Genomic DNA, 14,651 nt, shown 5'->3' on the forward strand with positions numbered 1-14,651 from the left:
GGCGTATCAACGATACCGATATATCAGAAGACAAATATCGACGATACATCGATATATTGATTATTAAGTTAGATTAACGACCTATTTGTTCATATAATACTATATACCTTCCTGTAAATGCTATTTTAAGTTTTATTGCCTACTTTCCATATTTCTGTTTGATTGTGTTGTATTTGTATTTATGAAATAAAGAAATACATAAAAATTAATAACATCTTTCATTTTTATTTTGCCTTCACTCCTTTTTTGCATTCATCCAAATTTACAACTTTGTGAACTTACGTTGTTTTTTAGGGTCCGAGTGTTTATTTGGGTAGTTTTTTCTCCCTGTAAAATATCGATGTTTGAAAATGGGAATCGATAATCGATCGACCAAAAAAAATCGTTGATACATCGATATCGTTTCTATCGATGACAGCCCTACTTAATGGTGCTTAAAACAAACAGCAATGAGGACAGTGTAATTTATAGAAAATGACCTCAGAGGTCTGAACCATTTACAAACAATATCTGCCCTACACATTAAACAATATAAAGAAGACTCTGTATAAAATTGCAACATGATATTAAGAAAGATATCAAAATTTTGGTTCACCTCTTTATCTGTAAGATTTTTAATGACATCCATGTCGGCATCTACTGACTTCTTTGCATATTCCAGCCCTATTCTGTCATCTATAGTTTTGATACATCGATCAATGTTGATGATGGCGTCAGAATGAACAACAACAACAACTGATGACTCCTTTCCCTGGTTACGAGCTGGTGTTGCATTTCCGTTGACTGGCTTTGCATTGAAACCTAGTTTGTCGGCCATATACCCTATAAACACATGTTTATCTATAGATATGATCTTATAAAGATATGGCAGCGTGTTTTTTCTTTTGTTTGTTTAAAATCTACACTTCTTGATTATCAGCAAAAGCAATGAAAGAAAATATTTTAACAGTGCGACTCTCCAAACTTATTTAGTTTTACTTAAAAGCGAAGGCTATGAGGAGAGCCCAATTCATAAACTGCAAGCTGTAGATAATGACTGTAGTGAAAAAAATTAGTAAATATATAACGGGTAAAATATTTTTGTCCATACTGGACTGGAGTTTCCAGTATTTTCATCTGTGCTGGAAAACTCCATCTTACACTCTAAGGTGTAAGTCTGCTCTTACGTTGTAAATGGCATATAATGCTAAGTTAATATACACATACCGAGAAATTTCCCGAATGAAGATTGTGATGAGGAAGCAGTGGTTTTACTCTGTAATGCTGACATAATGGCTGGTTTACATGATACATTACTGTCATGGATGACTAATCTGACCTCTGTTATTGAAGATTTGGAATTCTGACTACAGAAGTCATCTATGGCTGCAAACAGGCATTCTGCTATACCATCTGGTGGAAAACTCTTAGGTCCAACTCCTTTAAAAATGAAAAAAATGTAAAGGGAAATCTGATTCAAATATTGTCACAAAACTTGGTATACTGCATGCTCTAATAGAGACCTTCCTTAAGAATGTATTTGGGGTGGCTGGGATCAAGGTCAAGGACAATGTTACTAAAAACAGAACCAAGTACAGGGAAAGCTCTATATTTGAACACTCACATGAACTAAGTACTGAGAAAGCAATACTTGTAAACAACTTGATCCAAATACAGAGAAAGCTAAGACTTGAACATTCACATGAACAAAATACATAGAAAACCATACATGTTAACATTGTGTGATCCATCTACAGAGAAAGCTATAGACTCGAACATCCACATGTACAGAAAAAGATATAGATTTTAGAACTCACCTGCACCAAGTACAGGGAAAGCTACAGACTTGATCAGTTTTCTGTTTGCCTCTTCAAGACATGCTACCATCTTATTCCTCCAGCCTGCTAGTGTGTCCTGGAACAGTACATGTATCACATAGGTTGACTGTAGTCCAGCACTGCTTGTTGTTACTACACCATCTTTCTTCAATTCTGTTTCTGTATAAAATAGAGCAACATTAGTTCTACACAAATAAATCTATATGCAACTAGAATGTGTCTGTAGGACACAGGGTGTGCCCCCCACCCCCACTGGTACATTTTTCACAAATAAGGGGAAATCATTCAAATGTTTGCAGTCTTAATGGGGTATAGCCTTAAAAAAAATTATGAAATGGATTCATTATTCTATACCATATACTTTTTGAGCTATGAGCATCACAAACAAAAAATCCACTATTTTGGCTATTTCAAGGGCCATAACTCTGTAATAAATGCTAAAATTCTCAAGAAGAATGCCAAGTGTGCAAGGTCACATTATGATAAAGACTCAAGCAAGGTTTCATGAATTAACATTAAATACTTTTTGAGTGAGGCACATAATTAGGTGAAAATGTGCATTTTATGACTATTTCAGGGGCCATAACTCTGGAAATAGGGGGCGGACCCAGATGAAAAATAGGAGGTGCGCAAGTTCATATCATGATAAAGATTCATGCAAGGTTTCATCAATTTATATCAAATACTTCTAGAGCTAGGCATGTCACAAGGTGAAAATGCGCATTTTTGACTATTTCAGGGGCCATAACTCTAGAAACAGGGGGCGGACCCAGATGAAAAATAGGAGGTGCGCAAGTTCATATCATGATTAAGACTCATGCAAGGTTTCATGAATCTATATCAAATACTTTTTGAGCTAGGCGTTTCACAATGTGAAAATGTGCATTTTTGACTATTTCAGGGGCCATAACTCTAAAAATAGGGGGCGGAGCCAGACGAAAAAACAGGAGGTGCGCAAGTTCATACCACGATAAAGACTCATGCAAGGTTTCATCAATTTATATCAAATACTTTTTGAGCTAGGCTTGTAACAAGGTGAAAATGTGCATTTTTGACTATTTCAGGGGCCATAACTCTAAAACAAGAAACGCGGCAATGCCACGAAACCAGGTTTTCAACACTTTTCATAAGAATAAAAAAGTACACTGAATCACAGTGCACCACTTTAAAGCACAACCCTAACCCTAACCTAACCCTATTTTTAGTAACAATGACCTTGACCTTGATCCCAGAAACCCCAAAATCAATCCCAAGCTACAACTTTATATAAGTTTTCTATACACCAAGTTTCATCATGATAGCTCATTCCTAAGTTAAGTTATTGACCAGAAACCCTTTTTCTATTCTAAGTAACAGTGACCTTGACCTTGACCCCAGAAACCCCAAAATCAAGCCCAGCCTTTGTCTTGATATAAGCTACATACATACCAAGTTTTATTCAAATATCTTTACCGAAACAAAAGTTATTGACCGGAAACCCTTTTTCTATTTCAAGTAACAGTGACCTTGACCTTGACCCTAGAAACCCCAAAATCAATCCCAGCCTTTGTCTTGATATAAGCTACATACAACCAAGTTTTATTCAAATATCTTTACCGAAACAAAAGTTATTGACCGGAAACACCAGTTTGACGCCGCCCCCCGCCCGACCAACGACATACCCCAATCTAATAACTCAGGTTTTCAACAATTAGGGAGCAAAGCCAGACAAAAAATAGAAGGTGTGCAAGTTCATATCATGATAAAGACTCATGCAAGGTTTCATTAATTTATATCTAATACTTTTTGAGCTAGGCGTGTCACGAACTTCCGACGGACTCACGGACACACGGACAAGAGCAAATCTATATGCCCCCACCACTCATGGGGGGGGGGGGGGCACAAAAAGTGGTCTGTTTTCCTTCAAAATGTGTGTTTGTGTGTGTGTTGTGTGTGTATTAAGGTTTACTGTCTTTTTCAACAAACTTTCAGTCATAAACGGCAGTGTCTACTTGTAGCAATAAATGCCATTCCCAATTTTATAGTGCTGCCTCACAGGAATTCATGCCATAGATACAGGACACGATAACCCATCCAGTCACATAATACTGGCACCGAGCTAATCAGTCCCAGCACTATCCTCTTAATACCAAGTGCCAGGTGAGGAAGCTACTAGTATCATAATTTTTCACGTCTCTAGTACGAGGTGGCCAGGGAACGAACCTACAACCTCCTCAACAAGCGCTCTACCATTAGGCTACCAAGGCGGTTTTTATTCAGAATGTTGAAACGGTTTAAGAAATAATAAATCTGTTTCTATATTTTATCAGTTAATAAAATATGGGCTGGAGTTTGGATGCGTAATAATTAAATCACGAGTGCGTAGCACAAGTGATTTAATTATTCGCATCCAAACGACTATTGGAACAGATTTATTATTTCGATTCTAACACCGCAAATAATTCGCATTTTACAGTACTACATTTTCAGCGTAATACGTCATTCGGGTCATATCCTGTTACAATTTACCCCCTATGGTTGGAAAGTGTTGCATAGCCAATGGAACGTACAGGTATTTGTTTCTTTTTTTTCAGAATTTTGAGAAGTATTTATAAATTAGAATCTAACAGCTCGCAAACTAATTATGAACAGAATCATCAAATTAGGCAAGTTGACCCTATGTTACGAGCTTAACTTTTATATGACGTCACATCATTATGACGTCATACTTTATGTCATACATTTATGACGTCACCACTGAATCATACTTGAGCTAATTGAATTCGCTCGTAGAGATCAGAACGTATTTTACGGTCCTACACATAAGTCAGTATGACTTTGTATCATATTTATGTTTTTGAAATGCTGTTTTCAACCGTTTTGCCCTTAAATAGTTCATTTGTAATGGAACTGAAGTAGAACCTCTTATGTCACAATCATAGGGGGTGAAATGTAACAGCCAACCATATTTTATCGTAGATTCATGTATAGGCGATTTCGCTATATGTTTATACAGCTATTGATGTGGATCATGTTAGAATAATACATTTGACCTGATAGTCTTACCCATTTGTTTCTGCGCTCATTTTCTTCATAGGCATTAAAAACATACTATAAAATCAATCATTTTGATATTGGGTTGTTAAAATTGTAAGAGAATTTGAATCTGATGTAGCTTTATGCACACTTTATGTGTTTATACAAAGACTTTTAAACAAATAAAGTTTCTGACAGGCTGCGTTTTGAATTTCACAAAAGTGTGCATCTGTTTTACAACTACAGGAAATTATCACTTCTGCTCAATCAGATAAATATAACTTACTTTTCTGTTGGCACTCTGGAAGAATATTTGGACATTTCTTCACCAATGCTTGAGCAATAGCACCTGAAAAAGTTCAATCCTCTTAAAACATCTGCACAGCATACATATCACAGAACTGGGATCCAAGCAGTTTCCGTGAAAATCACAGTATCAAATTTTTTTTTTTTCAACTATGTACGAGTCGTAAAGCATTGTGAAATTACTTAATTTTGCATACAAAAATACAATTTCATGGTTTCTATCGAAATGGCTACATTTTGTATTTCACATTAGAGACGTGAATTCTTGGATTACAAAATTTAAGGAAAATATAGGTTAGAATTCTTGTTTGATTGGATTTAATTTTACTGATCGTTACTACTATAAAATCCACAAAAATCCGACCCCAATAAATAATAATTTTGCACTATGTATTTGTGCTAAGTCAACTATTCTGCTTTGATGGTAAAAAGCTATATTAAACTCAAACCCAAAGGAGTGATATTCTGAAGTTCTCTCCCCTGTCCTTGGATAGCTAGGTATGAAGTCTATGGTCAAAGGACTACTTTGAATAACATTGTACTTTTGCATTTTTACCCAAGAAAAAGATTACCTTTCATATCAAAGTTAGCACCAACTCCATTTACTATGGCATCAGCTTTATTATTGAGCAAGTCCCCAACTTGGACCAGTAACTGTACAGGGCCTATAACACAACCTGTACAACACAAACACACGTTAAACTATTAAATTCAAAATAATATAGTTCACACAATATGGTAACTCATTAGTGTATCTTCTGGCTAAAATGAAAACAAATCTGCATTTCAAATGGTGCCAGCAAAATTTGTATAAATCATCAACATATATGATTTTTACTTTCTTCATTCTGATCATTTTTCTAAAGAGAAACAACAGACAGAAGAAATTTACTGATGTTATCTAATAACAATGTCTCCAACTCTTATGTTAAAATTCTTTCTACAAGAACAGTAACTATTCATGCCTTTCCTATTGTTTAATTTTATTAATTTCACTCGTAGCTGTCATAATTTTGAACAAGAGGACCATGATGGTCCTGAATCGCTCACCTCTTCCCACATGACCCAGTTTTGAGTATGACGTCATTTTTTCTATTATTTGACATAGTGAGCTAGTTTTTCAGCTCATGTGACCCAGTTTTGAACTTGACCTAGATATTATCAAGATAAAAATTCTGACTAATTTTCATGAAGATCCATTGAAAAATATGGTCTCTAGAGAGGTCACAAGGTTTTTCTATTATATGACCTATTGACCTAGTTTTCGAAGGTACGTGACCCTGTTTTGAACTTGACCTAGATATCATCAAGGTGAACATTCTCACTAATTTTCATGAAGATCTCATGAAAAATATGGTCTCTAGAGAGATCACAAGGTTTTCCTATTAGTTTTTGACCGCACGTGACCCAGTTTCGAAACTGACCTAGATATCATCAAGGTGAAATTCAAATCAATTTTCATGAAGATCCATTGAAAAATATGGCCTCTAGAAAGGTCAAAAGATTTTAATAATTTTAGACCTACTGACCTAGTTTTTGACCGCAGTTGACCCAGTTTCAAACTTGATCTAGATATCATCAAGATGAACATTCAGACCAACTTTCATACAGATCCCATGAAAAGTATGGCCTTTAGAGAGGTCACAAGGTTTTTTTATAATTTGACCTACTGACCTAGTTTTTTAAGGCACATAACCCATTTTCAAAACTGACCTAGATATCATCAAGGTGAACATTCTGACCAATTTTCATGAAGATCAATTCAAGGGTATGGCCTCTAGAGAGGTCACAAGGTTTTTCTATTTCAAGACTTACTGACCTGGTTTTTGATCGCAGTTGACCCAGTTTCAAACTTGACCTATATATCATCAAGATGAACATTCAGACCAACTTTCTTACAGATCCCATGAAAAATATGGCCTCTAGAGAGGTCACAACGTTTTTTCATTATTTGACCCTCTGACCTACTTTTTGACGGCACGTGACCCACTTTCGAACTTGACTTAGATATCATCAAGATGAACATTCTGACCAATTTTTATGGAGATCCATTCACAAGTATGGCCTCTAGAGAGGTCACAAGGTTTTTCTATTTTTAGACCTACTGACCTAGTTTTTGATCGCACATGACCCTGTTTCGAACCTGACCTAGATATCATCAAGATGAACATTCAGACCAACTTTCATACAGATCCCATGAAAAATATGGCCTCTAGAGAGGTCACAACGTTTTTTCATTATTTGACCTACTGACCTACTTTTTGATGGCACGTGACCCACTTTCGAACTTGACCTAGATATCATCAAGATGAACATTCTGACCAATTTTTATGGAGATCCATTCACAAGTATGGCCTCTAGAGAGGTCACAAGGTTTTTCTATTTTTAGACCTACTGACCTAGTTTTTGATCGCACATGACCCTGTTTCGAACTTGATCTAGATATCATCAAGATGAATATTCAGACCAACTTTCATACAGATCCCATGAAAAATATGGTTTTTAGAGAGGTCACAAGGCTTTTCTATTATTTGACCTACTGACCTAGTTTTTGACGGCACGTGACCCACTTTCGAACCTGACCTAGATATCATCAAGATGAACATTCAGACCAACTTTCATACAAATCCCATGAAAAATATGGCCTTTAGAGAGGTCACAAGGTTTTTCTATTATTTGACCTACTGACCTAGTTTTTGACCGCAGTTGACCCACTTTCGAACTTGACCTAGATATCATCAAGATGAACATTCAGACCAACTTTCATACAGATCCCATGAAAAATATGGCCTTTAGAGAGGTCACAAGGTTTTTCTATTATTTAACCTACTGACCTAGTTTTTGAAGGCACATGACCCACTTTCGAACTTGACCTAGATATCATCAAGGTGAACATTCTCACCAATTTTCATGAAGATCTCATGAAATATATGACCTCTAGAGAGGTCACAAGGTTTTTCTATTTTTAGACCTACTGACCTAGTTTTTGACCGCACCTGACCCAGTTTCAAATTTGACCTAGATATCATCAAGATGAACATTCAGACCAACTTTCATACAGATCCCATGAAAAATATGGCCTTTAGAGAGGTCACAAGGTTTTTCTATTATTTGACCTACTGACCTAGTTTTTGATGGCACGAGACCCAGTTTCGAACTTGATCTAGATACCATCAAGGTTAACGTTCTGACCAATTTTCATGAAGATCTTGTGAAATATATGGCCTCTAGAGAGGTCACAAGGTTTTTCTATTTTTAGACCTACTGACCTAGTTTTCGATGGCACGTGACCCAGTTTCGAACTTGATCTAGATATTATCAAGGCGAACGTTCTGACCAATTTTCATGAAGACCTTGTGAAATATATGGCCTCTAGAGAGGTCACAAGGTTTTTCTATTTTTAGACCTACTGACCTAGTTTTTGAAGGCACGTGACCCAGTTTCGAACTTGACCTAGATATCATCAAGATGAACATTCTGACCAACTTTCATACAGATCCCACAAAATATGTGACCTCTAGAGTGGTCACAAGCAAAAGTTTACGCACGCACGGACGACGGACGCTGCGTGATCACAAAAGTTCACCTTGTCACTATGTGACAGGTGAGCTAAAAATTAAAGCAAAACCAAGAAGCTGTGTTCAATAAACGCTTGATGCCCCCTGTGGCATCCTTGTCGATACAAAGCAACCTAAGTCCAAAACGAGGTCAAGGTCAAGGTCAAACTGAAGTCAGGTGATGTCTGAAGATGAGGAATGGTCACAGGTTACATCTGCATTAGTATCAATTCATTCTTGTAAGGGGTATTGATGCTAGACGAAACGGTCCCATTTGGATAACCAAAAGATGGCCCATATAAAGCAACCCAAGTCCAAAATGAGGTCAAAGTCAAGGTCAAACTGAGGTCAGGTGATGTCTGAAGATGAGGAATGGTCACAGGTTACATCTACATTAGTATCAAGTCATTCTAGAAAAGGGTATTGATGCTAGACGAAATGGTCCCATTTGGTTAAACTCGTACAGACAGACACGGCCGGCCGGACGAACGAATAGACAGGACAATCCCTATATGCCTGCCGCATCAGTAGATGCCGGGGGCATAAAAATCTGGTTATTTGCATTTGTTTTGGTTCGATTTAAGTCATACTGGCATAGTTTAGTCACATGTCTTTCTGCTTCAACGGTGGATAAATACCCCAAATGCCCCTATGGGCATCATTCATTTTTTTTTTTTTTTTTTTTTTTTTTTTTGGATTTAACGTCGCACCGACACATGATAGGTCATATGGCGACTTTCCAACTTTGATGGTGAAGGAAGACCCCAGGTGCCCCTTCATGCATTATTTCATCACGAGAGGGCACCTGGGTAGAACCACCAACCTTCCGTAAGCCAGCTGGATGGCTTCCTCACTTGAAGAATTCAACGCCCCGAGTGAGGCTCGAACCCACATCGATGAGGGGCAAGTGGTTTGAAGTCAGCGACCTTAACCACTCGGCCACGGGGGCCCCCCGGCATCATTCAAGGCACAGGTGGGCACCTAGGTAAAACAATGACTTTCTGCAAAGTTAGCTGCATGATTTTCTTTCATGACAACCCAAGCAGAGCCTCAAACCCATAGAGGTGAATGGCAAGTGATTTGCAATCAGTGCCTGCAACCACCTGGCCACAGACACCTTTTACTTGCAGACAGAACAAGCTAAGACAACACTGAAAGCATTACTGACCATCTCTGATCATTCTGTATTTTGCATTGTCGTCGGACTTCAGTATAACAGTTCCATCCCCTACAAATTTTCTGTTTGATCTCACTTCTCTCCCCTGGCACTTCAAGTGACACATTCTGTAAGCCTGCAGAGATAATCATACATACAATTATCACTATTACTATACCTCCTATAATCACTGCATCATTTTCATACTCGCATGAAAAATATTTTTATTCAGAATAAAATGATCTCATTTACAGCATGGAGATTTTAAAGAATTATAAAACTTTGAATGCTAATTTAACAGGATGACACATTACTGACCATACAAGTAAATGCAGGAAAAACATATATTTAACAGCAAAACATAAATGTAACAACTGTATGAGGTAAATGGTAAGCAAACCAAGAGTAAGAAGAAATTCAATCTATTTGCCTTCCCCCTATTTCAAGATTGCATCTCCATTCTGTATTCCCACAACTATAAATTCAAAAACTTTTATCAAGAATATTTCCACCTGAAACCTGAAGTTGTATAAACAATGTCTCCCCTCCTTGTAAAAAATACAACTATACCAACCTGCTGAGCTTCTGTGTCCTTACTGTACATCACAAATCTTATCAACTTAAGGGATGCCTTGGGATTTTTGGATGCCCAGTCAAGAGCAGCATCGTACATACACTTGGCTGCAGTTGTCTTTGGATAATTGAGGTAGCCAGTGCCAAGTGCAGGCATTGCCAGAGACTTGTACCCCTTCAGGTTTGCCAGCTGGAATACTGTCTGGAGGGTGTTGATCAAACTCTGTAAACAGTATAAATTGGTAATACATTGTTTGCCTGTTGGAATGCTTTCATTGCATGTTTGTATCTGCCATTTGTGCAGTAAATCTTAGATCACTGACTAATTGTTCTGAATTACAAGTATATTACTGTAAACATTTCTTTAAGAAAAAACTAGAATGCTGGTTGCCATAGGTATGACTAACAGGACTTGCAGTATTGCATGGAGCAAAATACAACAGAAAGAAAGTACACTCGAAACCCGTTATAACGCTACTCGATATACCGTGGTATTCGTTATAATGCAGTAGGCTCTTGGCTCCGGAATTTTCGGAGGTAAAAACAAGAGCACCGCCTTGCTGGTGCTGACGCTCATCTGATTTTTTTTGTGTAATAGAAATATTGTCCTACCCATGATTTTCTAAGTCTAAAAAGGGCCATCATTCTTACAAAAAGCAGGATAGAGTTATGTTTCTTGATGTACAGTGTCCACTTATGATGGTGAAAAACTGTTGCAAGTTTTAAAGCAATAGCTTTGATAGTTTATGAGAAAAGTTGACTTAAACATAATACTCAACCAAGAAAATGATTTTTTAAGTCCAAAAGGGGCAATAATTATTGCAAAAAGCAGGATGGAGTTGCTGTACAGGGTCAGCTTATGATGGTGAACAAGTGTTGCAAGTTTCAAAGCAATAGCTTTGATAGTTTAAGAGAAAAAGTTGACCTAAACATAAAACTTAACCAAGAAATCTGATATTTTCTAAGTCCAAAAGAGGCCATAAATCTTGCAAAAAGCAGGATAAAGTTATGTTTCTTGCTGTACAGGGCCAACTTATGATGGTGAACAAGTGTTGCAAGTTTTAAAGCAATAGCTTTGATAGTTTAGGATAAAAGCTGACCTAAACATAAAACATAACCAAGAAAACTGATTTTCTAAGTCCAAAATGGGCAATAATTCTTGCAAAAAGCAAGATGGAGTTATGTTTCTTGATGTACAGGGTCTGCTTATCATGGTGAACAAGTATTCCAAGTTTCAAAGCAATAGCTTTGATAGTTTAGGAGAAAAGCTGACCTAAATATAAAACTTAACCAAGAAATCTGATATTTTCTAAGTACAAAAGGGGCCATAAATCTTGCAAAAAGCAAGATGGAGTTATGTTTCTTGCTATACAGGGTCAACTTATGATGGTGAACAAGTATTCCAAGTTTCAAAGCAATAGCTTTGATAGTTTAGGAGAAAAGCTGACCTCAACATAAAACTTCAAAAAATCAGATGAGTTAAAAACCAAAAAAAAAAAACGAGTCCGCGGATGTTATTTAATTTGATCATAACCAGCGTTAAAATTACATGTACCTGTGTACATTAACACCTTTTCCATGACAACTGTGACAAAAATCAATAATTGTCTGCACAGCGTTATATATGTTTACTTCCGGGATACACAATTCCAAATTTCTTTTAGAATCACGACAAAATGAGAAGATGACACAACATGTAGCAATAAAGGTAAATAAATGTCCCATTTATACTATTCTTATTTCTTATTAACATAAAACAGCGTCCAAAATACGTCTAATACATTACTGGTGGGTGGGGTATTGTATATACTGCTTATACGATCAACCCGCTTTATAAATTTAACCCCGCCAGATCCATGGGTCTCTAACCTCGGACCCCGACGACAGCATTATAACGGGGTCCCAGTGTACCTATCATGTTTGAAGTTTATAATTGTGCATTTTGTATGTGTGTGCGCATGTGTGAGTGTATGTGTGTGAGTGCCTGTGTGCATATATTTCAAATTATTTATTTTATTATATAACTTTTTGTCATGACTGTAATTATGTATTTTATTACTATGTTAATTTGAAAGTCTACACTGTTGTAAATATTGTATATATGATGAGGCTCACAGGGAAGATCGGGTTACCTGACTGTGTTGCCTCTTTAAATAAAGTCTTTATTATTATTATTATTATTATTATTATACATCAAATCATTCTGAAGAAATTGAGCAGAACTTTATTGCAAACAAACAGATGACCATCACCATCACATAAAACATCCATCTGATCACTTCCCATGATCTTGAGACCTCTAAGTCAAGAGGGGTCCATGGTGAATTTTCTTTTTGAAATAATGGTCACTGTGACCTTGACCTCGAAATTGTTTGAGGCATATGTAGGCAATTTAACTAACTTGTTCGGCTGCACTACTCTCGGTATGTGTAGGTAACATGGCAACATAAACTGTACTGTACTTCTATTATATACCTTGGTATATGTAGGTAACACGGCAAGATAATCAACCTGTTCCGCTGCACTACTCTCTGTATATGTAGGTAACACGGTAAGATAACTAGCCTATTCGGCTGTACCACTCTTGGTATATCATATATACTTTATAAGTAACATGGTGAGATAACCAAGCTGTTCCTCTGTACTTCTCTGGGTATATGTAGTGAGATAACCAACCTGTTCAGCTGTACTACTCTAACTATATGTAGGTAACATAGCAAGATGACCAACCTGTTTGGTTGTACTACTTTCACTATCTCATTGTATGTAGGTAACATGGTGAGAAAACCAACCTGTTCGGCTGTACTACTCTCTGTATATGTAGGTAACATGGCAAGATAACCAATCTGTTCAGCTGTACTACTCTCTGTACAGGGTTGCCACTTAGTTGAGAAAATGAAATTCCCTGACTTTTCACTGACTAAACCGTACTTTTCACTGACCAATACCACCATGTTTTTTCAGCCTCATCCTCCCCTACAGCCATCCAATCCACGCTTTTATATTTATTTTGCATCAGATATAACAAACTTTCATTAACAAATACAAAAATTTCAAAGTTAACATAAAAAGGAAATTGATTCAAACACATTTAAATTATGTTTATACACAATTACACCAAAATGTGTTTGGAAATACATATAAATATTGCTTGAAGACTGCCATAGCCACCAAACATTTTCAAAATCGACCAAGAATTTCATTTTTCCCTGACTTTTCTAGCTGTACTACTCTCTGTATATGCACAGTGAGATAACCAACCTGTTCGGCTGTACTGCTCTCTGTATATGTAGGTAACACAGTGAGATAACCAACCTGTTCAGCTGTACTACTCTCTGTATATGTAGGTAACATGGTGAGATAACCAACCTGTTCGGCTGTACTACTCTCTGTATATGTAGGTAACACAGTGAGATAACCAACCTGTTCGGCTGTACTACTCTCTGTGTATGTAGGTAACATGGCGAGATAACCAACCTGTTCGGCTGTACTACTCTCTGTATATGTAGGCAACTCAGTGAGAAAACCAACCTGTTCGGCTGTACTGCTCTCTGTATATATAGGTAACACAGTGAGAAAACCAACCTGTTCGACTGTACTACTCTCTGTATATGTATGTAACACAGTGTTATAACCAACCTGTTCGGCTGTACTGCTCTCTGTATATGTAGGTAACATGGCAAGATAACCAACCTGTTCGGCTGTACTGCTCTCTGTATATGTAGGTAACATGGCAAGATAACCAACCTATTCGGCTGTACTGCTCTCTGTATATGTATGTAACACAGTGAGATAACCAACCTGTTCGGCTGTACTGCTCTCTGTATATGTAGGTAACATGGCAAGATAACCAACCTGTTCGGCTGTACTACTCTCTGTATATGTATGTAACATGGCAAGAAAACCAACCTGTTCGGCTGTACTACTCTCTGTATATGTATGTAACACAGTGAGATAACCAACCTGTTCGGCTGTACTACTCTCTGTATATGTAGGTAACACAGTGAGATAACCAACCTGTTCGGCTGTACTACTCTCTGTATATGTAGGTAACATGGCAAGATAACCAGCCTGTTCGGCTGTACTACTCTCTGTATATGTAACACAGTGAGATAACCAACCTGTTCGGCGTACTACTCTCTGTATATGTAGATAACATGGCAAGATAACCAACCTGTTCGGCTGTACTACTCTCTGTATATGTAGGTAACATGGCCAGATAACCAA

The 14,651-nt window shown here is 37.2% G+C and overlaps 1 protein-coding gene across 1 annotated transcript in view; it reads right to left on the reverse strand.

Moving 5' to 3' along the window:
- LOC123564868 (protein mono-ADP-ribosyltransferase PARP14-like) overlaps positions 1–14,651 on the reverse strand; it is a 46,943-nt gene that overhangs the window by 20,199 nt on the left and 12,093 nt on the right. Inside the window, exons 3-9 of the mRNA XM_053527716.1 lie at positions 10,426–10,647; positions 9,864–9,987; positions 5,711–5,815; positions 5,119–5,181; positions 1,797–1,976; positions 1,207–1,419; positions 596–822 (exon numbers count right to left, since the gene is read on the reverse strand). Coding sequence (XP_053383691.1) covers positions 596–822; positions 1,207–1,419; positions 1,797–1,976; positions 5,119–5,181; positions 5,711–5,815; positions 9,864–9,987; positions 10,426–10,647 — 1,134 coding nt within the window. The remainder of the gene's footprint in view (positions 1–595; positions 823–1,206; positions 1,420–1,796; positions 1,977–5,118; positions 5,182–5,710; positions 5,816–9,863; positions 9,988–10,425; positions 10,648–14,651) is intronic.

This window comes from Mercenaria mercenaria, chromosome 2 (genome assembly GCF_021730395.1).
Source record: "Mercenaria mercenaria strain notata chromosome 2, MADL_Memer_1, whole genome shotgun sequence".
NCBI classification, from domain to species: domain Eukaryota; kingdom Metazoa; phylum Mollusca; class Bivalvia; order Venerida; family Veneridae; genus Mercenaria; species Mercenaria mercenaria.